Consider the following 25683-nt stretch of genomic DNA (forward strand, 5'->3'; position numbering starts at 1 on the left):
CTTTAATTAGCATGGACTTATATGTTAGAGTAGGACTGACCGCTGATCATCCATGGGAGACGATCCCATCCTGTAAACATCAGGTATCGTCTCGAGGATCATCACCTGTCCCGACCGATCATATTCTACCTTCAATCCTCAAATCACAGGCCTTCAAATATATTAGCCAAGCTATAGATAGCCCCACGGAGTCCCTCTACAGGGATTATTCCGAAACATGAACCCATCTAGAGAGAGTCTACAGAGAAAGCCAAGTTCTGGACTATAATTTTAGACAACCTACCACTACTTATCTTATGTATGAATGTGTGATTAGCCATTTATAGTTCTCCTCTGGTAGCGTTCGGTGTAAAGTTGGGCCACATTGTGTATTTTCTATAACAGGAAGACAGACAGAACTTCAATCGAGACTTTGCCCGATAAACCTTTAATAAAAGATCCCCATAGAACGTCATTAGAGTGGCTCTTGCCCTTCCCTGCATCCCCGCAGCGGTAGTGGCCCATCTTGAACCGTATGCACTCGACGTGACAGGGACCGAATTGAGAGAGTATGTAACTATCTTGTGGAATTTCCTGAAAGAAAGGTGGACGGAGCCTTCCTAGAGCGAGGGAGTCCAGGTCCTGATGTCGATTAAATGAATCGATTGAACTAAAGGACTGACCGACCAGAAAAGCAAAATCAGAGTTTGATCAAGCATATCTGTACGGTCTTTGCGACCCTCCAGCCCGACCTTTATTGAGGAATTTGGTAACAGGGTGGTGGGTCTCTTCTACTCGATGGTCCCCGAGGTAGCCGATGTTGCGGGTGGCCAGCCCGTACTCATCTACCAGGCATCACCGAGCCCATGTTGAACAATATGAAAAAAAAACCAAGGTGACAACCCTTTCGGACTCACTGCTTCTCCCGGCCCAGTTCACCTTTTGCACATTTCCTGCTGGCGGAAGAACGAGTTTGATGGCAAGACTATCTACGAATTTGTCAACAAGTTCATGGACAAGGCTATTGCTGAGGCTAAGAGCGTCAGCGTCTTCAATGAATATGGCTTCTCAGATTTACCCATCTAGATTGTGATGGAAGGCTGCCAAAAGGAGCGACGCAGAAACTGAGTCGTTCCTTCCAGCGAAACGCTTAGGGATGTTCCAAGGTTACCCCGCGTTGCGAGATCCATGGAATAAATAGGCTCAAGCGAACGGGTCGGTCCACTCGGTCCGCACCGTTGGCCAAGTCTGCCCATGGGTATGCCTTTTTTCCGTTTCCATATTTGAAGCTACATCTGCATTTCACAACATCGCCATAAGGTATTCGTGTCAGTGCAGGATTTCAAAGTATCCGAACTATGGCCGTTGATTGGAGAGATGTCTAGGGGTGGAAACAACCAGATACCCAAGCCTGGAGGTCTAACTCGGTTTAGTGCGACAAATAACCTCACAAGGAGTTCGATTGGTAACCTGGAGATCTCGGGATGTTGATTGGATAATAATGAAACGCCTTTATTCAAATCTTTATACATCCTGGTCGCTGTTTTGATGAATGCTTATCAAGATCAGTTGCCACATTGATTACGATGATGCTATATAGCTGGGTAACCTTTCATTGAGGGGAGGTAAAAGTGCCCGAGACTGTCCAACAATGGAGGGACTATCGTGGTGCGTTTTAGGTACCTGTACCTACCTAGGTAGATTGAGGTTGGTTAATAAAGCCACCCTCATGGCCCCGGGATTCGGGGTTCGGGGTTCATTGTCCTGCCCAGGTGGAGCCCTCGAGGAAATGGCGTGCTCGGGACGACGAAGCGGTACAAGGTGAGCACTAACACAGAATAGGAAGCCAAGAGAACGAGCACTGTAGGTGTGCCCAAGCCAGATGAGATAAAGCCTAACCCAACTGGGTACCGCGGAGATATGAAAGGGAATAACGAAAAAGAAAATGGAAAAAAAAAAGAAAAAGAAAAAGAAAAAGGCGCCAGAAGAAGCAAAGAAAAACCTTGGAAGAAAGCAGGAAAAAAAAGGCAAAACTCCAAGCAAGGATTATCCCTGGTCCTTGGACCCGACTGTTTGGTACATCCCCACATGGGGCGGGTAAGCCCTGAGGGGTTCCGACTGGAAGGAATGGGGGGCGTCTGCAGAAACAGGGGTGTCCTGACTTGACTCGTTGCTTCACCTTTCTATGTGTGCGGAATTAGGTACTTCTAAGATTGTTTTGAGCCATGTTGTAGATCACATAAAATATTGGAGACCGAGTCACTATATAAGTATGTACTTATACCACTCCCAATTACCGATAATTATCTCTTGTCAGAGCCGTAAGGCTTCAAATGGCTAGCTTGGCCTCTAGCGTAAAGTTAATCCAACAAAGAAACATAAGGTTGCAGATGCACACATGGCGTACGGAGTCCGGAGTACTCCGTACAGGGAGGTGCAAACAAAAAAGTCGCATCCGTGGACAGCCCCAATTCGGTCCAGGCCAGAAGCTGCCAGGATCCCCTACTAGGTACAAGGATGCTCATTCTACGTACGGTACTAAACAGGTAGCGAGAAAGGAAAAAAGAAAGGAAAAGAAAAAAGTGTGTTCACTCTGTACAAGCGACAGACGTAAGTTCTTGTATGTTTTATTGGCATCCATGCATCAAACCATTAATAACCTGGGCGTACTCGTAACAACAGCCTCGAATAAGATTTCACCCAGCTCCACTCACAGACCTTGCAGCTTAGCTTGCTCATCCGGAGTCAGTGCCGCATACAATTCTTGGAAACCAGGTTGTGTGGAGGCCTGTCGGAAGAAATCTACGAGGAAGCCCTGCGTTTCATCGTCTCGGCGACGCACTCCGAAGACACTCTCGGAGCCGCCCTCGCCGAAGTTCATCAGCCCCTGTTTCGTGGCTCCAATACCGAGGTCCAGGACCTGGCTGGGGATATCCTCCCAGTCGTCATCGCCGTCGTCGCTGTCAGCATCATCCAGGGCTGCCGCAGTGGCGGCATCGATCTCCTTGTTGCCAGAAGCTGCACCCAGCTCTTCGACCAGAACCTTGACGATCTTCAGGGGTGCGGGCACGGTCGTGAATTGGTCTGGGTTCTGGCGCGCCTGCGAGCGGGTCTTGATTCGGCCGGTGTCCTGGATAATGAGGTCACCTTTGACAGGCACCTCGGCCACACGTGGGTCGGCGAGCTCGTATAGTCGTGCCAGGGCGAAGATGTTCTGTTTGATCTCGTCATAGCCGGCGAAGTTGACGGAGTTCTCAAGCCACTTGCTCAGGACCACAGCGAGTCCGCTCTGGCCGCCCAGATTGACTTGGGCCAGGAAGTCGACTACCTCGCGTGCGCTGATGAGAGTGAGTCGTGCGAATACGAGTATGAGACTTTGGATGAATTGCGCTTGCTGTGCTGTCGCCAGTCGCTGCGCCACGGCTTGCAGCAGCTGGGGTAGGTAGGGACCGAGGCGCTCGGAGCCGGCCCGTTCAACCAACTCTGCCGCTAGCTGACCGACCTCTGTGGCTGCGTTGTCATCCACGGCCGGGCCCAGCAGGCGGTCAATGATGACCAAAACGACTTCAAGTGCTTCCTTTCCAGATTGAGGATCACGCCAGACAACGAACTGCGCAAAGTCGTGAGAGAGCATGTGTCGCACGGCCTCCGTGGCGGGGCGGATCAATTCGGCCTCATCAGAGCCCAGCAGCAGGCGGTTCAACTTGGGCATCACCGTCTCCACGAAACCAGCGGGCATCGGCTCGGGACTCCGCTCGGCCAGAGCACGAAGAAGATCGGCTGCGAAGTTTGTCAAAGCATTCTCTTCAGTCAGGTTGCCCACATCAATCGCGCCCATCAATGAGGGGAGCACCTTCTCACATAGACTCATGTAAGAATCAGGACCATTGTCCGTAATGCGGTCCACAATATCTTCAAATGCTTCTGTGACAGTCATGGTCAACTGGAAGTTTTCGGCTCCACTACTAGCAATGTTGAACAACACGTCAATGGCAGTAGATGATAGAACCACACTAGTATCGGCCATAATAGTGTCTCGGAGGGTTTCCGCCAGTGTAACCTTGAGATCATCAGAGTCAGTTTGTTCACGAAGGTCGTGTGCAGAGATGAATTCTGAAATGGCCGCAATCACTGCAGGCTGGAATGGGCGGGCCAAACCCGTTGGCAAGGCGGGCATCAGATCTTGTAGCACCCGAATGCAGGCCACTTGGACCACCTCGGCAGGGTCTTCAGCGATCGCCTTCAAAGTAGCCTCCAAATAAGATGATGTGGTCTGTTGGAATGACTCGCCGGCAACCTTAGACAAGGCACCAGCCACAAGGTAACCCCGAGCGCGCAAGAGCTCCTGTTCTTGCTGGGTCGCATATTGCACGAACTGGGTGAAGTGGGATGCCAGCTCAGATGAGATCTCTTGGTCCACTTCGCCAAAGTCTCGAAGCAAGCAGTTGAGAATGTACAGAGAGGCTTCCCGTGGCTTCCATCTATTTGCGTCGTGGTCAGTGTAATTCCACAGCCAAGATATAGAACGATACTCACGAAACAGACGAGTCAGCAAATATGGTGTTCATGTAACCCAGGAGACCCTCGGCAGCTGTACCCTTCAGCCATTCACCAGCCTTGACGGCTAGATCTCCGCTGCAAGTTCGAGGAGTGTAGTTGGCCGTGACAGAAGTCTCCTCCGAGAGGAAAAGGTTCACGTCGATCTCCCATAGAGCCTCCTCCTCGGTTGTAATCTGTGCATAGGAACTAGCGAGCTTCATAATTTCTGGAAGCCAGCTAGACGTGCTGGCAGTCGCACCAGCATTTTGGAGTTGTTGCTGCAGCTCTGCCTTTACCGGAGGTGCCTTCAAGAGAGCCTGGATAATATCGAGCTCCTCCAAAACGAGGAAATCAAGTGAGTGGGGAAGTCCGTCCGCATCCTCCAAACGACCCTGCCTCTCTTCCTCAATGTAGAAGTTCTGGTAGATTGGTAATGCGTTGGTGAGTTCTGCCCAGACTGTTGAAAAGAAAAGCGGGCTTTGTGCGGTCAAAAGAGAAGGGAACACCATGCGGATTTTCATAAGAGTCTACGACCAAAAATCATGTCAGCAAAAGCCCGGCAAAACCAAGATGAAGGACCACATACCTTGACAATTTGCAACTTTAATCCAACAATTCCTCTCCACTGCGAGGCAATCTCCCCTTGTTTGTGCTCTTCTTCCTCGCTAGGTGGCTGCGGCAAGGGTGCCTTTAAAGCTGTGTCGAAGAACGGCGACCATCCACTAAGCACTTCATCCATGAACTGCTGAATGGCCGTCTTGTGTTGTTCCAAGACCATTTCCAGGGTATCAAAACAGGAACGGAAGACCGCGACAGCCAGAGCGCGCAGCATTGGCCGTCTGGACTCGGCGGTAGCCACAGCGAAAAGGGACGAAACAAGATCGCGGGCGACATTGAAAAACTGTTCCTCACTGAACCCTGTATCGACAAGATCCAAGAGAACCTTCAGCGCACCGTGCATCTGGCCATCGGTGCTGGCGGAGTCGTTGATTATACGGAGCAATGAAGGGAGCAGCTCGGGCCAGTCGTCCGGGAAGTCGGCACTGGCAATCTTGCTGACAGCGAAACTTGCAGAGTTCTTCACCTTGCGCTCGGGGGTATCGTTTGTCGCGAGTATCAATAGCGCCTGGCGGACGTTGGCTTTGTTTGCATCGTTGATGAGGATTTGTCCTTTAAATTCGTCGAGAATCGGGGACCAGGCGGCGGCAATGAAGGTCCGCAAGACTGAGAGGGCAGACTGGCGTAGGTTGACCGGAACTGATTCATGGGAGGCGATTGCTGTGAGTGAAATTGCGAAGGAATCATGGACATAAAGGTTTCCCAGCTGTGACTCTGCGGCTCTTCTAGTATCGGCCTTTGGCGACTGGGTGTCTGCCAGGAGCGACAGGAGTTCTTGCTCCATGGCGAGCGAATTGTAATCAGTGAGGCTACTTGTGGTTCGGAGGGTAGATCACCAAGAGATGAAAGAGAGAAGAAGAAAAGCCTCGAAGCCAATGGATCTCAGTCACGAAGTATTGAGAATCCACTGTTTTACGCGCCGACAGATAAGAGAGACGCGGAGGAGGGGCAGTTCGAAGGCGGTCGGGCGTACAATTGTATATCGCCGCAAACTTCATCGTATCCCACCTGGGCAAGCTTCTTCTTTTTATGTTGTATTTATGATTTGGTTCCAATTACTCGTGTGTGTTGATCATCTAAGGGTATGATTATATGACTCGCCTTGTCCTTGGGTCCCTGGTTATACAGTACGTTTTACTGCCTTCGTACATTGTAGATCGGAAAACCTATGTACAAAGTCCCTGAATAGTATTCCCTAACACTTATTGCTAGTCATTACCTTCTAAACAATGACACTGAGAAGGGAAGAAGACCTTTGAAAAATAGATATCTAAACAGAGGATATCCAAAATAGAAGACGTATGGGTGTTATCTACATTGATATAACATCCCTAGTATCCCGAGGTCATCTTGGAGTCAGGTTATTAAAATTCGTCGTCAAGGAGGCCGCATATATGACCGACTATTCTTGCTGTAGATCATTATATTTCTTCATCCATACATACCAGCGCACATAATATGAAAATACTTCGAGTCCTAGGAGGTCAAGGTGTACATCAAGCGTGCCTACGCTACGGGGATAAACTCAACTTCCTTTGTAGTTCGATAAATATATGTACAATTCCAAGGTTGTTTCTTAGATCTCTAAATCCTCGCACGAAGTATGTACTTACACAGGTACGTGGGCTCATTCACAGTGGACACCTCCATTGCCGACTAAAAATAAATCCGAGCAAATGTTTAGCCTCAAAATTAGACACGGCCGATTCGTCTTGGAAACGGGAGATCACTCCCGATCTGCGCTAGCACCCACGCAGAAAGGTATGTCAAGGATCAAAGTCAAATAGAATGGACGGTGTGGGAAAAGCAGAAATTATTGATACGGGTCCTCCAACGCCACATTTTAGGTTTTTTTGTTCCTTACATATGTACTTTTGGCCGAGTTTTAGAAAGTACAGAGTATATATATTGTAGGGGACAGCGAAAGAGCACCGGGTATCCGTTTAACGCTTTAATCCCGATGACAAGCTCAATGTCCTCTCCAATGGCATCTCAAGATAGGTCACACGATCCCCCGAACTAGTTTAATGCCAGGAACCTCCGGAGATCAGACCTCCGCCGAGGTCAGACAGTGGACATAGCCCATCAAGGATCCAATACAGAGTAGCGGTTTGCCGTTTACCATTTCAGGACCTGCACCATATGCAGCTGACTGCATGGTCCGGTTGAACTGGCTCGAGCTTTTAAGATCCAGGTTCTGATCTTTTTAGTCGATCTTATTGGGTGGTCCTTCGGAAAAGATGAGAGTTCCACTGAGCCGACTCGGTGTCATTTTGTGGAAACTATGATTTGGAAGTTACACGGTCACACTACTAATAGGAAAATATTATGGAAAATAATATGGAAAATAATATTCGTGAGACTAGGATTCAGAATAGATAAAATGTAGTATGTTAAGAGGGGTATACCAATAGTAACTATTATATAGTGTAGCCCTAGAGAGTCTAGTATACCGTACTTATGCACATATACCCCTCCTCAAGCTCCATAAAGGGTAAAGAGCTACGGAGTACAATCATGGACATTGTAGAAACAGATGGAAAAGATTGATAATCCAGTACATGAAGGATACGTTTGAACCTACCTGGCTTTCCAAGTAGAAAGCAAAAATGATCTCGGGAAAGTGCACCCTGGTCTTATGACCGCCACTGCCGTCAGTGTAGGAAGATCATCGGGTAAGCCAGATGGTGCGTACTGCATCTTTACTGGAGAGAGTGGATAGGCGTATGATGCAGTACAGTGTACCCGGTACCTCATTGATACCTCCGGTAGTTTCCTACTATGTACATTGATGTATACCATACAAATTACATATGTAGACATGTAAAAGGTGTAAGCACCGTAAACATGTAACATACATTGTCTAATCTACCTAGGTACTCTATATACCTATCCAGGTAATGTTATATGTTATATATGTAATGTGGTTCATATAAAAAATCCCCTGTAATCTTCAAAGCTTGGTAGGTAAAGTACCGGAACACATATAACCAAACATTTGAATTCAGCTCGGCTATATCCCGTTGGGTCTTCACTCTGATTCCATGGTAGACGGTTTTTATATATTTTAGATACACTATGTATTTTCCCTGCCCTTTTTTTTTCCCACCGATGATCGTCCCTCTCATAGAGTACCCATCCACCAGTGCACAGTGGGGAATAAAAAGAGAGGCGAAAAACTGTGTGCCCTTCTTTTCTCCATACAGATATGGCATAATACTGGAAACCGTATACTGTACACTGTATTTTTCTTTTTCTTTTTCTGTTTCTGCTTTTTCCCTCGATTTTACTACTCACCCCTGCCATGCTAAACTACCTAGCTACTACACAAGATTTTGACCAGAAAAATATCAAAAAGTTCCAGATAGAAATTGTAATATATGAAAAAACAAATAACATCAAAGAAACGAAGTAAATCGAAGAAATGGGATTCTGCAAACCCATGTTGCACGTGACATAAACCGTGACCCTTCCAACCAACTTACGTCCGCCTTGTCCGCCTTTCTTCTGCTTTTCCCCTCGATGAGAGAGAGTGAGGTACATCCCATCGATCCATCTCTATAACCTCTTTTCTTTCCTCATTATTTTCCAACTTGGGCCCAGCCCTCTTTTTCCTAAAAAAACATTCCCTCGAGGGTTACCGTCTCTCAAAACTTCCCCTCCTTTCCTTCGCTTTAACGCCCCTCCTCGAATTCCCCTCCCCCAAGGGTTCTTAAATCTAAAAAAAAAAAGTGATCACTCTCTTGCACTTGGGATCGTCACTCGGGAATTATATGGTCTTTCTATCCCTCATGCTCTGAGGCTTGCTTCTACTTGTCGTTTTGTCCACCCAAGCGTACGTTTCGGATTTCCTTGACACAAACAACCCCCTCCTCCACGCCCTATATACCCAACCATCTTTGCCCCTCATAGACCTCGCTTCCATGCCGCATCGAGTGACTATATTTTGTCGCTCTACTCACCCTGATCTCATCAGCCATCTTATCCTGCGGATCATCGTGACCCGCCGCCTCGCTGGCCGGAGTATCGGGGGACCCAAAAAACTTTGACCGATTCCAAAACATAAACAACACCTGGAAAATTTATTGGACGTGACGTTGACCGATGGCTTAGAAAGGTAGAGCGATGATTAGCTTTAGGGTGGAACATCATTCAGATTCTTCGAGACTTCGTCAAGACCACCCTCACCGCGGAAACGATACCGAATCGTTTGACGGCAATGCCGATTGCCAGTGAGAGCAGTAGTACCACTACCACCACCATGACCACTTTCTCCGCCCCGGTCCCTGCTACCAAATCGCTGCCCACAAATCAGTCAGCGCTAGCGGCCTCCTTCACCAATTTCCTCACCGTCTCCGTCCATCAAATCCTATTTCTGCGCTCCGTCTATCCGCGCGCAACTTTCCTTCCCGTGCGGGCATACAATTATCCTGTCCGACAATCCCGTCACCCAAAAGTCTGTGACTACATCAACGATGCTTCAATCGCAGTCGGAACGGAGATTCTCAAAGGCACAATCACCGCAGTCAGTATCATCATTTCATCTCTTCGCACAAATCAGCCCCTCGAACGATATGCCTTTGATCTGTCGGGCTTCCCGCGTGCGCCTGCGGGAGAGGTGAATACCACATTTGAAGACAGAAATGAAGATTCATCTAATCCAGGTGCCCCTGTCTCAGACCGGGGGCCCGCACCAACCTCCGTCGATCTCGAGGCACAATTCCGAGCATGTCTAGCGAGACTCGCCTCAGCCTGTGCCCGATTGACTCCACTTCCACGCGATGACGAGTTCAGTTTCACTGTCTGCATTGAAGTGCGGGAAGATGCTTTACCACCGGCGGGGACTACCAAGGAAGAACAAACCTGGATTGTGGCGGAACCGGGCAAGGTGCACCTACGATCATGCACTGCTCCATTTTCCGTCTCTAAGCTGCGGAACGGCGAGCCCCAGCAAGCGCCCCCCAAGGTCTCGAATGGCCGTGCCAAAACAGTACCCGTACGACGTGTTGAAGCCGGCGAGCTTCGGTTGGAGTTGTGGGTAGAAGAGGCACGACAGAAATTTAACGAACCGGTGGACTCAGAGCAGCCACCATGACCTCGAACTTTTCCGATCCTATTTCAGGCCTTGGGGGGAAATCATGTTCTTTGTTTTTATCTCTTTTCATCTTTCCTATCTTTTTTTTTACCCCCCCTGTCCACACCCAAATTCTGTCTCATTCTTGATTTAGCGTGACCAATGATCGAACATACATGATGGACGAAGGAAATTCTGGAATTGCCGTCCGCAAGTGGCGCAAATACATAAAACGGGGAGCGGACGACTTTTGGGACTCACATGGCATTTACTTACATAGATCAGGTTCATATCTTTCCTTTTTGGTACTTCATTCCCAAGTGCTCATTCTTCTCCCCATGCTCTTCTTCTCATTCTCACCTTCATGACGCTCCTTCTCCATCCTTCTTTTCTTTTTTGCCACTGGGCTTTTTTTTTTATAGCTTTTCGTTCACCTCATTTTGCATCTTGCTTGATCCCTTGGGTTCTCTCTCCTCGCTGATCTTTATTGCTGCGGTCCGGCCTTTTTTTTTCATACCATCTCCCATTTTCCCGTTGTATTTCATTCGTCTCTTTTGTTGAAATCAACTACATGATCATCTTTTCTAGCCAATTCAATACTAGCAACTAGTTCCCAATGTCGTCTTGTTACGTTTTTGCGTTTTTCCGTGTCTGCTCTTACGCTGATGAGCCCAGTGAAAATGATTCCGTTCGAAATGAAGGTCCATAATGCCATAATGTCTGTTGTGTCACGAAGTTTTATCTGATTTTGGGTTTTCTGTGTCATTTGATTTACGTTTCACATCCTCTGTCTATGTTCGGTGCTCTTCTGCTAAACGTCCTGGACCTGGCTGATGAAAATAGGCCGCCTAAGCCTTCGGGTGTGACTACTTAGGTATGTAAGCGTGCTAGCAGGATATCCAGTTTAGGTTAATGGATGCTGTTGAAAAGGAAACTCTAGCGACCTGCTATGCTCTTGTGCTTTGTCTATCACCGAAAGACCGGTATCTTCTCGTATGGTGAAAGCCAAGCGAGAGCGAGCTACTGTCTAAAGGTGAGAGAGCAAACATTCTAACAAGAGGAATCTGGCAAATACATTTGACTGCAACTATCTAAATCATCTATTAGGAGAGACACTTTCCAAATAAAAGTGCATGCATGCATGCATGCATGCTCGAGGGTGTGAGAGTAGATTAAACCGATATTAATGCCACGAGAACTAGTGGGGTTATTAGAAAGGACACAAGTACGGAGTACACATGGAAATTCAACCAGCCCTATACGAGCTAACATACGCTACCCACGCCATTCAACAGGGCTTTGAACTGCCTGTCTATAATTCCCGTACCAAGTCAAGTTGTGATACGTGAACAACCAGTGGTGTTGATTGTTTGATGGATACCTAGGTAGCCAGGGGTGGTGTGATGGTTGGGAGGTAATCTCTATATTGGTGAATAAATTCAAGATCGAGTCCTTCTATAAAGTCCAAATTCGAATGTTGGTAAACCTAAAAGACTGCTTGGTCCGGGAAAATGGTAGTACATAAGTCTACTGGTATGTAAGTAGTCCAGCCGTCTACTAAAGGAAAGTGGCATGTATAAAAATGGTCGCGTGAGGTCGAGTACCCCGCCACTGAGTGATAAAAGCTTCATTCCGTATATATATATATATAGAACGTCAGAACTTTCAATATAAAATAAAATGAAGATCAACATAGGTCCGTACACGTCCCCGTTAATAAATAAATACAATGACATAATCGCCAAGGCTCACATGACCCGCCAAAACCCTCCGCGAGAGGCAAAAGACCGGCTCTTACGTCAAGGGCCTATAAGGACTAACGCAATGCAACATCGCTTGCCATCGCTTTGCTTCGGGCCAGTGACAAAGAGAAACACGATGTGCCTCTTTATTTTGACTTTGTACGTAGAAGGCAGGCGGATCCGGCCCGGATCATGATGCGGAATGTAAGGTGAGGGGGGGGGGGATAGGAGGCATGGATTGGTTGTGGTTGGTCCAATTGTAGTGATTTAGATCGGACATACCTAGGTACTATGTTCGTGTGACCGGTTATCATGGGAATAGAAAGTTAGAAATGATCAGTATATTATGGCATCGGGGCCCCGTCGGTCCACGGCTTAGTTTTGATCTTTTTTTGTCTTCGGAACATCTTTAACTTTGGACTTTAACCCCGGATTTCTCTTTCTTATATCTCCGCACCTGCCCTTGGTTTCCCGTCCTCTTCTCTACCACATTCCCAACGTCAACAACTCATATACTTCAACTCTGCTCAACTCGACATGATTGCCGCAGAGATCCCCACCCTCCCCCCCAGGGGAATCCCCAGATCTGATCCTGGTCCCAGCCACAGCCTCAGAGCGCATTGCCTCAATCAAGTTGAACAGCGTCGCCTGGAAAGGGCCCCTAGATGTGGAAACATATATAGAGCGCGAGAACCATCTTCTCCAACAACGGCTGACACGCGATGGCCTAACCTGCTGGATCCTAGTGGACCGCAACGAGCCCGAGGACAAGCGCACAATCCTCAGCTCATGCGAGTCGTATAGAAAGACAGCGCTGCTCGCGCACAACGGGCAGGTGGAGAAAGTTTCTACGTACGGCGTGGGCAGTGTCTACTGCCGGCCTGCTTTCCGCGGGAAAGGGTACGCAAAGCGGATGCTGGAAGAGCTGAGCATTAAACTCGAGACGTGGGAAATGGAGAAAGAGCCACGGCGGAAGTCGCTGTTTACGGTGCTTTTCTCAGATATCGGGAAGAAGTTCTATGCTCAATTTGGGTGGCGGCCGTTCTCGTCTTCCCATATGTCTTTACCGGCTGCTACGGGTGCGCTGGAGAACGCTGTTACGAGGGATCTATTTGCTGAGGATGTTCACAAGTGTTTGTGCAGTGAGACTGTACTTGCCAAGCTGCGCGAGCAGATGCGTCTGGCGTCGCAGAAGGCAAGCGGTGCTAAGATTGCCATTTTGCCTAACTTTGACCACTTTGTCTGGCATTGGGCTCGAGAGGAGTTCTATGCCGAAACTTGTTTTCCGAACGCTCCCCGCCTGTAGTCAAGGGCGCTGGTGATGACCAGGCTCGCGTGTACTGCGCTTGGAACCGGAACTTCGGCGAAACACCCGAGGATAATGTCCTCTATATTCTTCGGTGGGTGTACGATGACCCCGCGTCTCCGGCGGAGGAGCAGGCCACTGTCCAGGCTATGGCTGCTATCCTCCGACGAGCACAACAAGAGGCGCACGAATGGAACATGAGCAAGGTTGAATTCTGGAACCCTACTCCTCTTTTGCAGAAGGCCGTGGCTTTGGTGGACCCGAAGGCTGAGCTCGTGCACCGCGAAAAGGAGAGCATCGCCAGTTTACGGTGGACTGGCGAGGAGCAAGGATTGGGCAAGGATGTGGAGTGGTGGTTGAACGAGAAGTACACTTGGTGCTAATCATTCATTCGTTAGAGCATCATTTCGAGGTTTGTTTCTTTTTGCTCGTGATTCTTCCCTTTTCTGGAAGCGCGGGATTGAGGCGAGTTTGGGCGGCAGATATGATCGTGATGCTTCTAGATACGCGCGCATCATAGATTAGATGCCATTGCATTTTACGCAGCAATTGCGTTAGCTTTTTCTTTCTTTCATTTTCAATCAACGGCGGCCTTTGAGCAGTTCATGCCAATTTCTGGTATTCTTAGCCTTCGCGGCTGTGGCTGGTGCAGAGGCGGTTTTGTTGGTTAGCTGTCGTTGCGAGAGTTCAACAAAGCAGATAGTGGTAGGGTCAGGACTGTTGTAGCAGCCATTCTGTCGTCAAAATCAGCTACTGCGCCGTAGCTCATGCGGGGAAAGGTCAAGTTACCGGTAATTTTGACAGCGTTGCCTCTCCTCTCCATGTCTCAGGCAGACAGTCCTTCCACGCGCGCAGAAATTCACTTCTTCCAATAGCAGACGATGTAGCCGGGGCAGTGGCAGCCAAGTATGTCTCCCCAACCCATTGTGTACATTCAACCTTATCAAAGCTCGCCCCTAGAAAACAGTACGAAATCATTAGCAAGCCCGATACCTGCAACCACATCCCATCGTCCATTTTCAACTCACATTTAATATCATCCGCCAAAGGCGGCCGCTCATCCGCGATACAGATGCGCCTCACAACAGCCTCCAGCAACGCACGTGGGAACGGCGGCTCCATCTCCTCATCATCATCCAGAACAGACTTCCACAAGTCCCCAACGAGAAACTGCTTCTCAAGATCAATACCTTGTAAAACAGCACCCTCGACTAACCGCTTCCAAACAGCCAACCGGGACCGCGCGGAGGGCCTCCAACATGCCACCCCCTCAGCCCCATCCACAAACGCACAAAGCTCCATCCAGCCCTGCTCGCACTGCGTGGTTGACACAGGGATATCCTGACACACATTCTCTCTGGCGGTACGCATCTCCTTGGACCCCAGCGGCCCCGCGGAGTCAGCAGAACCGCCCATCGCTATGTCCCCGTCATCGTCACTGCGCCGATCATACAGCCGCAGACTCTTCTCCAAGAACGGAATGGCGGAGAACCCTCCCGGAGGGATGTGCAGTTCCAGCGTCGATGAACACTTCGCTATGGCCGTTACGGCTTCATCTGGGAGGTTCAATGCGCCGCTTTCGCCGGCTTCTTCTTCAACGACTTTGATGTCTGCTTGGGAGATCTCGCCGCGGCTTGGGCGGAGGACGTGCAGGGAGTTTGATGATTGCACTTGGCGGATGCGGTAGGTTTGTGTTGGTGTGCATAGGTTGACGTAGTCGTGGGCGGTGGGGTCGACTACTGCTTGTGCGAGGGCTGTAGAGGGCGATTTGAGTTCGAGGCTGGTGGGGGTCGTTAGTCGAGGGCTGCCAACTTAGGATGGGAGGAGTCCATTTTGGGCATAGCAGTGCGCGAGTTGCTTCCAGTTTGCTTGCACCCCTCTTCATTGCGTCAACTTACACAGGTGCATCTTTCGATGTTAATAGTTCTTCCAGCTCTGGAGTAAGTTCCAGTAACCGGAACCCTTCCTGGGGGCGGGTGTGTGTGAAAAGAATACTGTGCGAGTGTTGAGTAGACATTGCAGGTTCCAATGTGTATAATATGCAAGTAGCAAAATCAGAATCGGGGAAATGAAGCATCCACGTTCGGACGCGTTGACGCGAAGTGGAGACACACGGACCACCGCCTAAGAGGTGTTCGGCTTCATCCGAATGTGTACATATTAGCCACGGGGGATTGGAGGGCCTTTTATGTTGCAGTGACATTAAAAGGCCAATTTGAAAGCCATATATTACATCGTCTGCATGTTCTGCATATGCTGCACTTTTTTCACCACACATATTCTACATTTTGCGGCTAATACAGCTTGTACTTCTAGCTACAACACCAATAAGAGGATGAAACATGCGAAGAAAAGATATAAAGACATCTGAGAAGACATCTAAAAGGACCTGGGAGAACAATTCTAAATATAACCTCCGTTATATCACTTTAAGCCACATAGATATTAGAACTACATCGCGAAGGACCGAGGCCACGTAAGAGGTCGCCTATTCCTATTTCTTGCAGAGAATACATTGAAATCAAAACTTCAATGTTTTTTGAATGGCCAAATTATTGCTCCATGACACGCCAACCATTATGTTTCGTTGTGACGCCGTGAAAAAGAGAAATGTCCCCAAAAGATATAAAAAAACATATGCAAGAACAGAACAAGAATGAAAAGCAAAGCTCCTACACTCGCAGAGCATGGGCATAAATACGCCCTAATGTAAACAGACAAATGGTTTTCCCAGACAGGGAAATGAGACATTCAAGTCGCATGTGAGAATGCAATGCGTAATCCAGCCGGCTGGATCAAAGAATCGGCCCGTTTATAGGGAAGATGGGGCGAGGGGAAGCCAGTCGAGGATCATGATTTGGCTTTCTCGGCTTGGTCGACTCTCTCAGCTTGGGCTTTCAAGTGTCCCTGAGTAGAACCCAAGGCATCTTTCATGGGCTGGCCAGCCGGGCCTTCGGCAGAGCCTTGTACTTCTTCCCCGTCCACATTCTGATCATCACCTAGGGACTTGGACTGGGTGTTTTCTTTTTGCTCGGCTCGGTCTTGTTCTTCTTTTTCGCGAGCCAGTCGCTCCACCTCCATTTCTTCCATATGCCGGAGATCATCGACACTGGGTTCGTATAAATGCCAGATAGTATAGTGTGGCAGTCCAATCACCGAGAACTTCATCCGTTTAGCCATCTAGAAAACATTAGCAATTGTAATACCGCCTCGTTGATTACTGTCTTACCTTGCCAAACCCTTCCGTCTCGGCATGCTTCTCGAAACTGAAGGCTGGGAAGTGTACACCAGCACGGAATACGCGGGCCTTGGCCAGGATACTGACACCTCCGATTCCGTCCAGCTCCATCTCCATGTCTGGGTCGCCGTAGGGATCGCGGAGGTATGCAAGGTGAGGTCTCCATGTAGCGTACTCGGCGTATCCTTCCACGATGACGGCGTCCTCGTCCAAGCTATCCGCGAGCGCCAATGCGGTCTCGGATTCTTGCCAGGAGTTCAGATCGTAAGGCTGCTCTCCACCAAGCCAATCTGGAAGCGGTCGCCAAACATCTACAGATGACGCCAGTTAGTATAGGTCCCGACGCCCAAGCAATAGTCACCACTCACTCGGGACTGTAACATCCTTGTTGTGCCGCATTAGATCCTCAATGATTGTGAACGGAGCAGTCTCCACGTCTGCATCTCTCCAGTAGACCCAGCTGTGTGTTGGGCGAAGCGTTGCGCTCAGTAACCAATTCCTCGCCTGGGCCATCAGCTTGCGTCGGCTGGCCTGCGCCTCGAATCCGTGTCGACTTTCCACGTCCTGTTGGACTTTCTGCCCGAAATCCTTCTTGATCACGGAGATCTCCCCATAGGGCATTTTCGGGTCCGCGTCATTCTGTATATCCTCCAACATGCGCGACAGCATGCCTAGGGTGTCATCCTGAGAATCCGATACCAGGAACGCCAGATCAATTAGGTGGTGCGGGTATGTGAGGTTTCGAAGGTGCGAGAAAAACATCGGGAGGTGCGACGAGGCATCACGGAGCGGGGTGCACATCAGGACACGCTCTCCGCGTTCCCAGCCCTTCTCCGTTCCTTGGACTTCAGATAAATCATAGTACCGAACCGTCTGTAGGTGTAGATCTCCGGGGTAGGAGAGAAGGCCGAGCGAGATGGAGGGAAGGACGGCGGCGCGCCAGGATGGGAAGATCAAGAGGAATAACACTAGTGACACTCCGCCAAGGAGGAAGAGGCGCTGGAAGAGCTGTCGGCGTCTCCGAAGTGCAGGCTGCGAGCGAGGCTGGAACCTGGGGACGGATGCATACTAGTCAGTCTCGATTTCAAGCTTCGTGATCTGGCATGACGACAGGGCTCCGAACTCGGACAATGAGAAGCGAGCTGCTTAGCTCAGACTAGGTGGTCAGCTTACCTGTTCGGTGAATTTGAAAATGCAGAGCCCCTAGGATAGGCGGAGTGGCCCTTTTCGAGGACGTGCCGGTTCATCACGGGCGCTGTCACAAGCCGTCGAGGCGCTTATGTCGGGGGCCAAGAACTGATGTAGCGGCCGGAGACCCCTAGTGACCCGGTTTTAAGAAGGCCAGACGTAGAAGGCTCGAAGGGAAGGAATTAAGGTCTTATGGAAGAATTGAAATAACAAAAAAAGGCAGAAGCAAAATCAAAAGAAGCAAAAGAACCTTGGAAGACTTGGTGATGTGATCCAATGTCTCACACTGTTGTGGTCTTCACCAAATCCGGTCTTCCGCTTGCAATCACCATCCCCTGTAGATAAAACTACCTAGGCATAGGTACTTGATAATATGATTTAGGCATAATTGAAGTAGATAACAGATTAAATGCTCTGATTTTCTGATTTTGACAATTGGCTTCGCTAATTTTACAAAAGTATTCCCCCAATGCTAAAATGTATAGATAAATTTGTCCCCTCATAGTGAAAGCGTAGGAGGCGACATCATGTCCAATTGAGGTTGAAGAGGAGCAGGAGAATCCATCTCCTTTGTTTCCACTTCAATCATTTGCATCATCTGAATTAATAGTTGGTTCACTTTTTCCCCATCGCGCAAGCTTGGCAAGACGGATGCGGCCTCGTAGTCGCTATCGAGAATATAGTAGCGTTCCTTTTGCCCCTTCCCCACTGTGTCACTGTGGAATGCAACTCTGGCTATCGCTTTGGCTGGAACACTAGCCTTATTCATGGAGCTTCGGGATACCATGCGCAGGAATGGCCGAAGCCCGGACCGAGTCTGGTGTGCGACTCTGACCGACATGGGCGCCCCGGTCCGCAGATTGCTCTGGCCAGTGATACCTCCTGGATCCAGGGTGAAGATGTCAAGCGATATATTTCCGGTCTATAATTAGGTCCTATTAGTGAACTGTAGGAGTCTGCACTGCAAATCGGGAGATAAGCCCGATCAAAATGGCAACTTACCCAGATCAAACTCCGCCTCAATGCATACAATGCGACACTCCCCATTAACTTGCTACTCCCGAAACGAATATTCCCTTCCTTTGCACTCAGCGCAGTTCCCGGTTGTCTTCCGTTTCTTCCATGGTCGCGGTCGAAGTAGTCCAATCTTCCGGAAGATGTCGCAGAACAGCCGATATTGATCACCTTCGCTCCACCTTTTGGTGTACCATCTCCAGCCCGGAAAGCCTCCAGCAATCCAATGGTCAATAAAAAGGGAGATAAACAGTTTGTCTGATACACCGGGTCATAGCCATCTGATGTGAGGTCATCAACAGCGTAGGACGTAGCGACAGCAGAGTGAATCAGACTGGTCACAGGCGGAATATCTCTGAAGCGAACACGATCGACGGTGGCTTTGGCGAAAGATGACACGGATTTCAGATCGGTGAGATCAAGAGCGAGAACCTCGATCGATCTGGGGCCGATCAAGCGGATCTTCCCCATCAGTTCGCGGACATCGTCGGTCCTTATATCCCGTGCCGTCAATAATAAATGAACGAAAGGTTCCTTCTTCGCGATCTCAATAGCGATCTCTGAGCCCAACAACCCATTTCCACCAGTGATAATGACTGTTTCTGTAAGTGGTGTACCCATGACGCCGGATTTCTGTTAGGCAAGAATCTCCTAGGGTATAAACGTAGGGGTTCCACAGTAGTGAAAAAAAAATAGTGGTCAAAAGGACACTTGTGGTACTAGGTATTCGATTCCAATTATAGGGATGATTGAAGACAATGGAATATTTCGTGACAAAGGGAATTATCACTGAAAAGGAATCGTCAAAGCGTAGCCCAAGTGAAAGGTGTTATACCTAAAAGGTGGGATCTAAAAATCCTCCAACCCCATCTGTATGGATCCATATGCAGTAGAATAGGCCAATGAATTATATCAGACATTAGCGGTGTCATGTCTCAGGTCACGGCTGAGGCGTGTTTTCCCAGAAATAATTGACGATATTCGATCAATCAGATGCGAACACTATGTGCTGCCTTAGTGTCGAATAACGAATGGCCAACCTTACGATCTTCCATATGTCCTGCCTGATGCGTGGCACGGCGACTAAATTTTCTTTACGGAGAACCCTTGCGGGAAATGCCGTAAAATTAGAACAAAAAGACATCGATACTTCATACTGAAGCAGGTTAGTTCGCCGTGGGGACTTGTGCCGCTCTTGAATCTCGTTCCCGGTCAATCATAGATAGTTCCCAACTAAAATATCTGGGCGATGTCTCGAATAGAGTCTAGTACTCCGTCCGGAGTACTGCATAGTCGATATCCGGGACATTTTCCGGGTAGTTGGGGGGCGTCGAGTAAAAACACTCTCTTTCCCCACTGCCATTCCTTTCACTGCCATGCCTTTCCAACCTTGGGAGGCCCTAACACAGTCAGCCAAGGGCAGCGCTGAGATCACCCCACGTTCGTATTACTGGCTGCAAAGTAACCATAAGAATGTATATAATAAATCATTCATTTTTACCAGACATAGTCCAAGGCTGCATCGACGTTTCGTGAAACAAAAGAAAAAGAAAAGAAAAACCAAAACCGAAACAATAGGAGTTTCAGGCAAAATCAATTCCCAAAAATAAATAAATAAATAAATGGCGCCACCCGACCGGAGCTAACACAGATAGATCACTGAATCGCCACTATTCTTGTGATAGCTCGTAATATTGAATTACAACAGCTATGCCCTATATTGGTATATAGAATTGGACTGGATTAGCTGGTTCTTAGGGTTACATTAAAAAAATATATACCTAGTTACATGTAGGGAGCATACTGCTAATCAAGACTGGGTTTATATGTTGGATCTTGTTGGTCATGGGTTAAATATTGAGTGTATTGCTAATTATACCTAGCTACCACCGCAGAGATAGGCCCGTATGCTAACCGCGTGCTTCATGCAGAAATGTCAACCAGGATCTTTACATGCTTATCTCTTTCCTCGATGAGAGCTTTGAACCCTCTCTCATCCACATCCTCCATTCGGATCTTACTCGTGATCATCGGGCGAGGCTGAATACCACCTATATCAGAGAAGTAAGAGGTCAGCAGAGGGGCACCTACCTAATTAGGAAATAAAGACAGCAAATTGAGTAGTAGCAGAGCATACCGGAAGCAATTTCATCAATCACAGCCTCAAAGTCCCCATCATCATAAAGAGCAGCCCCTATGACATTCTTCTCCTGGAACACAACTGCAAAAGTATCGATAGTTGGCCTATGTTCCCACAAGGAAACGACCACCACCGTCCCATGTACCCGAAGACAAGCGACCGCAGTATCAAGCCCAGCCTGAGCTCCGGAACACTCGAATACAACATCTGCACCCGCGTTCCCTGTCAAGGCACGTATCTGCGTAACCGCATCCACATCAATGGGATTAAGGACCTCGGTGGCGCCCAGGGCCAGGGCAAATTCACGTCGTCGCTCAGAGACCTCCACCGCGATAATCGAGGTGATACCTTTGACTTTCAGTACCTGGATAATAGCCAACCCGATTGGTCCAGCCCCAACCACAAGTACAGTGTCATTTGTCTGCAAAGGACTGCGGCTTACGGCGTGCCATGCGACGGCGAGAGGTTCCACCAGAGCTGTATCACCAAGCCGTCAGAGCTGAAACAGGCCGAACACAACTTGAAACGAAAAACGCTATTCTTACCACCGATATCGAGTGGAATGGACTCCGGTAGCGGAATAGCATGTCCGCTGTCCACGACTATGTGATCCGATAGACCACCTGCCTGACCTTGTGGCCGTCAATATCGGGACTTGGCCGCAGGCCTGAGTATGGCTTACTGCTGAACCCGATGAATGCAACTTTCTCGCAGCAATTGAATATGCCTATTGAACAGTTCGAACATGTGCCGTCGAAGAGGTTGGGCTTGACTACAACCCGATCTCCGACCTTGAACCCTGTAACGCCTGACCCGATCTCTTCAACTGTACCACTGAACTCGTGGCCCAGAGTGGTCGGCAGCTTCTCGTCGGTTAATGGATGTGGGGTGACAGGCACGATCATTGGGCCGGCAAGATACTCATGGATATCTGGGTTGGATTAGAGATGGCTAGCTAACGGTGTGTTTCGAGCATGTTACTTACCACTGCCACATAATCCGACAAAGGCAGGTCGAATCTGTTAAGACCAAGGTTCTTTGTTAGAGACTCAAGACTCAACCTCGGAGGTAACGTTATAAGCAGCAATGGTAAGCTTGCCTTGACCTGGCCATTACCACAGATTGGCTCTTCGACCTCGTCAACGCGGATATCGCCTCTTCCATGGAAGCGTACAGCTCTCATGATGGTTGGTCAGCTGGTAATCTGTTGGAGTGTTATAGAACGGACCGAAGAGTCTGCTAATGGGAGTAAAGCGAGGTGTAATTTTTTGAAAAGTTCCGAGTCTGGAATGTTACACGAATAGCAAAGAAAGGTCCCAGTTCAATATATGTGAGTGATACAATCTGTTGGGCATGTCTTAGACTAGAGAGAACACCTCTTTGACGAGACCCCGCAAAGATAGTCACGGGGCGTCGTTCACCTGAGCCACCCGGGGAAGAAATCAAACGCAAACATCCCTACCTACATATTTGGATATGTACAACCGACGTCGATGCACATGACCTAGGGCGAGGGCTTCTCTGCGGGGGTGCCCGATGTAAAGGGACATGTCTGATGGTGGGCATCTTTGCACCCAAAAATACGAATAATTCTTATAGCAGACTCTTTCAAACAAAGGAACAAGGATAACGATGTGTAGAGACGGGTCCAAAACCAATTGAATTCGTTGCTTCAGAGACCAGCTCCAATTTTCGAGTACACAACTATGTATCCTGGCTCTTGCGAGTGAGAAGACCCTTCAAAGCATCCGTTTCACCTTCGAGCTTCGAACATCGAAGTCTCCAATCATCTCTTTCCTTCCGAACCTTCTCCAATTCGGCTTCAAGTTCCTTCATTCGATCCACACGTCTCTGCCGACACCTCCGCGCCGCGAGGGTGTTGAGTTTCCGCTTTTCTACCCTTGACGAATCAACACGGCTTAGAGTGTCATCGCCCTGAGAGGTAGAGGGACTGGAGAGAGAAGTAGAGACGGGAGCAGGGAATGGAGAGATAGGGGAAGGATGCGAGTGGCCATCTTTTAAACGTTAGAAAATAGACTCCATTGACCTGATCGGAGAGTATGATCATACCTAGTGAATTGGCGGAGCTAGGAGCAAGAGAGGCAGAAACATAGTTTTGGTGCTCGATTGAGCCGGAATCCGAAAGAGAATTGAAAGCAGAAACAGACCCATACCCGAGGTCCATGACGGGGACATCGCCACCGTCATAGTCGGGAGGGTATGGCGTCGAATGGTTCACAGATATGAAATTCCAGTCGGTATCAGCAAAGGACAGATCGGGTTCTGCCCAGAGTGCCGACTCGTGCGTGAGGGTATCGAAGGATTGACAGACTGGCACAGCCGAGGGAAAGCCTTCCAACGGCGGCGCCAGCGAGGAGAAGAGGTCATTATCACTGTACGGATGAAGACTCGCCCATGGCGAATATTCAGCAGGCCCTTGATGGCGTTCCTGCGTGCCGGTGCTGGGCGGGTTGGAACCAGTAGGTGGAGGTCTGGATCGCTGCCGCGGCGCTTGAACATCCGCAGGCCGGCATCGCTGGATTTCTTAGACGGGCCTTTGCAGACCCGTGACGCTCAATATGAAGGTGATGAAGAGGTACCCTAGGGTAACTGGGAATAAGGGTCGACTCTACCGGAGTCGTGTCCTGAGGAAGAAAATGGAAGACAAGGCCAGGCCATATAAAAGGATCGGGAGACCAAGGGATGAACCGCAGCACCACATGGGCCCACAGTAAGCATTATGTGATTGGTTGGTTATCGGATGTTCCCGACGACTCATTATGACTCATTTTAGCGTCATTCAATTGACCAATCACAGACCATGATTGAAATACGCTAATGTAGTTTAGGATAAGCCCTTGCCAGTGCATACACTTCCAACCTTGGAAGGCTGATGAGGGTTGCATTTACATATCTAAGCCCCTTTTGGATTGCGCAGGTGGGATTATGCATAAAATCAGAAGACACGATGGCACTCTATGGACTGTCAAGAAGAGCCTCTAATTTACTGTTGAACAGATGCCATTGAGATACAGTGACCATTACAAGATTGGACTATCAGAAGCCGACAAACTTCGCATATAAGCTCAGACTGACTATGGTAGTCCGTAAAGACAACCCATACCGCAAGGTATCAATACCAAAGGTAAAGATAGATTATTGCATGATGATCAGCTCTACAGCCTTCAAATATGATTGCTGTATCTGCCAGCAATACCTTCCTCAAACATACGCCCACCAGCATCCACCTCGGTTCCTCACAGTATGTCGTTGTTTAATCTTGCTCAATTGGACCTCACAACAACCAATACAATCCAAGCAGTATGCCGTGTCTTTGGATACATTCATGCAAACCCTCGGCGGTCAGCCAGGCTCCTGCCCGATGAGGTGGATCTGATTAATTTCATCGTCATGAATTATTCCGAGCCAGGACAGACAAGTATCAGCAACTCTGGCGTGTCTATTTACACCATTCGAAACTTTGCGTCGAACACGTCGAGCCAATTCTCTTTCCCGAAGTCATGGCGGACCCATAGAGGACGAGCGCATAACGCAGCGAAATACATTCTCATAGACGCCAAGCGAATCTTCATGACAGATGCTTTTGAGGATTGGAAGAAACAAGTCTGCAAAACATCAATACTTGATCTGCCCAACGAGTTGTTGCAGCGCATTGCTGCTCTGTTACCGGCGAAGTTTCGCGCCAGACTCTGCCAACTGAATCGCCGTCTTTACAATGTGATAGGGCTTGAGCTCTGGAGAGAACTAGACATGGCTCTTAAGGCACTGGCATGGAGCTTGGACCGCTGTCAGCTAGTAATGTTCGAAAAGGCAGTCGAAGCACTCTCGAGGATCCCCGAAAGAATGGGTAAACAGTCCACGTGGAAATTGTTTCCTGGGAGGGACAAAATTGGTACCCATATGCAGAACAGGTACTACCTTTCAAAGCAAACAGGAGACGTCAATAATGATCACTTTTTGCTGGAGTACGGGACTGACCCGTATATCCACATATCCGACAAAACCTCGCCACTCCATGTGGCAATCTCCCTGTGCAGTTCCATGGGCAAGTCACATATTGTGACAGAATTGATCAAACATGGTGCCAATGCAAACGCAGTTGGCCCTCATGGAGAAACGCCTCTTCACGTGGCTATTCGGACAAGCCAGAAAACCCGTTGTCCTGATTCCCATTGTCCTGTTTCCCACTCTCCCCGCAAAGACACATTCAATGCCCTTCTTCAAGCTCCAGACATTGACATCGACCTGCGTGACGATAATGGCCGTACGCCATTGAGTATTGCTGCCGGCATGACCGGAAGCCCTTCTGCTTGGTTTGTGAAAAGATTGCTCGAAAATCCCAATGTTGATATCAATTCCCAAGACGTCCTTGGGAAATCGGTACTGTATCATTCGGTGGAGGGTCGAAACACAAAAGTTGCCAAGCTGTTGCTGTCGCAGAGCCACATCGACCCGAATGCTAATACTGCGTACTTGCCTTTGTTTTCTGCCGTTTCGACTCGTAACGAAGCGATAGTGCGGAGATTGCTAAGTACAACGGCAACCGACCCAAACCGGAAAGACAACAATGGGCGCCTGGCTTTGACATTGCCAACTTCAAAAATAATAATCAAACTGCTCGTCGAAGCTGGCGCTGAGCTAGACATGCAAGATAGCACTGGTCTAACTCCAAGAGAAACGATATTTCAGGCAGGCATCGATCTTGAGGAGGTAATGCACCTACCCAAGAGAAGAAGACGAAAATAGAAAAAGAGAAAAGTAGGAAAAGGCGAGTGTGCTAATAGCCAGATTTGATCCCCTTTCCATTGCTATACTGATTTAGGA

At 48.8% G+C, this 25683-nt stretch overlaps 10 protein-coding genes across 10 annotated transcripts; 4 read left to right on the plus strand and 6 right to left on the minus strand.

The window, feature by feature from the left end:
• Positions 1-777: 777 nt before the first annotated feature.
• N7519_005441 (FAD linked oxidase N-terminal) lies at positions 778-1065 on the plus strand (the record flags this gene model as incomplete). The annotated part of the gene is made up of 2 exons (XM_057292217.1): positions 778-847; positions 875-1065. 2 exons carry the CDS (start codon positions 778-780, stop codon positions 1063-1065), a joined length of 261 nt encoding a protein of 86 aa, XP_057147028.1.
• Positions 1066-2689: 1624 nt separating this feature from the next.
• On the minus strand, positions 2690-5920 carry N7519_005442 (uncharacterized protein; the record flags this gene model as incomplete). Its single annotated transcript, XM_057292218.1, has 3 exons — positions 2690-4460; positions 4516-5045; positions 5105-5920. The coding sequence occupies 3 exons, from the start codon at positions 5918-5920 to the stop codon at positions 2690-2692; spliced, it is 3117 nt and encodes a 1038-aa protein (XP_057147029.1).
• Positions 5921-9355: 3435 nt separating this feature from the next.
• Positions 9356-10231, plus strand: N7519_005443 (putative mitotic spindle checkpoint protein (Mad2B); the record flags this gene model as incomplete). Its single annotated transcript, XM_057292219.1, has 1 exon — positions 9356-10231. The coding sequence occupies one exon, from the start codon at positions 9356-9358 to the stop codon at positions 10229-10231; it is 876 nt and encodes a 291-aa protein (XP_057147030.1).
• Positions 10232-12144: 1913 nt separating this feature from the next.
• Positions 12145-13641, plus strand: N7519_005444 (uncharacterized protein; the record flags this gene model as incomplete). Its single annotated transcript, XM_057292220.1, has 3 exons — positions 12145-12156; positions 12503-13154; positions 13259-13641. The coding sequence occupies 3 exons, from the start codon at positions 12145-12147 to the stop codon at positions 13639-13641; spliced, it is 1047 nt and encodes a 348-aa protein (XP_057147031.1).
• Positions 13642-13839: 198 nt separating this feature from the next.
• N7519_005445 (putative sister chromatid cohesion protein Dcc1) lies at positions 13840-15275 on the minus strand (the record flags this gene model as incomplete). The annotated part of the gene is made up of 4 exons (XM_057292221.1): positions 13840-13992; positions 14048-14214; positions 14287-15038; positions 15157-15275. The coding sequence occupies 4 exons, from the start codon at positions 15273-15275 to the stop codon at positions 13840-13842; spliced, it is 1191 nt and encodes a 396-aa protein (XP_057147032.1).
• Positions 15276-16108: 833 nt separating this feature from the next.
• On the minus strand, positions 16109-17743 carry N7519_005446 (ANP1/MMN9/VAN1 family protein; the record flags this gene model as incomplete). The annotated part of the gene is made up of 4 exons (XM_057292222.1): positions 16109-16438; positions 16488-16807; positions 16865-17547; positions 17670-17743. The coding sequence occupies 4 exons, from the start codon at positions 17741-17743 to the stop codon at positions 16109-16111; spliced, it is 1407 nt and encodes a 468-aa protein (XP_057147033.1).
• A 440-nt stretch (positions 17744-18183) lies between these two features.
• On the minus strand, positions 18184-19319 carry N7519_005447 (glycosyltransferase family protein; the record flags this gene model as incomplete). Its single annotated transcript, XM_057292223.1, has 2 exons — positions 18184-18606; positions 18687-19319. The coding sequence occupies 2 exons, from the start codon at positions 19317-19319 to the stop codon at positions 18184-18186; spliced, it is 1056 nt and encodes a 351-aa protein (XP_057147034.1).
• Positions 19320-20621: 1302 nt separating this feature from the next.
• On the minus strand, positions 20622-22021 carry N7519_005448 (2,3-butanediol dehydrogenase; the record flags this gene model as incomplete). Its single annotated transcript, XM_057292224.1, has 5 exons — positions 20622-20749; positions 20836-21315; positions 21384-21440; positions 21521-21769; positions 21820-22021. 5 exons carry the CDS (start codon positions 22019-22021, stop codon positions 20622-20624), a joined length of 1116 nt encoding a protein of 371 aa, XP_057147035.1.
• A 521-nt stretch (positions 22022-22542) lies between these two features.
• Positions 22543-23577, minus strand: N7519_005449 (uncharacterized protein; the record flags this gene model as incomplete). Its single annotated transcript, XM_057292225.1, has 3 exons — positions 22543-22853; positions 22909-23374; positions 23548-23577. The coding sequence occupies 3 exons, from the start codon at positions 23575-23577 to the stop codon at positions 22543-22545; spliced, it is 807 nt and encodes a 268-aa protein (XP_057147036.1).
• Positions 23578-24102: 525 nt separating this feature from the next.
• N7519_005450 (uncharacterized protein) lies at positions 24103-25605 on the plus strand (the record flags this gene model as incomplete). Its single annotated transcript, XM_057292226.1, has 1 exon — positions 24103-25605. One exon carries the CDS (start codon positions 24103-24105, stop codon positions 25603-25605), a length of 1503 nt encoding a protein of 500 aa, XP_057147037.1.
• Between the last annotated feature and the right edge of the window lie 78 nt (positions 25606-25683).

This window comes from Penicillium mononematosum (genome assembly GCF_028829835.1).
Source record: "Penicillium mononematosum strain IBT 11891 chromosome Unknown utg000003l:1.0-8172316.0:1.0-8177699.0, whole genome shotgun sequence".
NCBI classification, from domain to species: domain Eukaryota; kingdom Fungi; phylum Ascomycota; class Eurotiomycetes; order Eurotiales; family Aspergillaceae; genus Penicillium; species Penicillium mononematosum.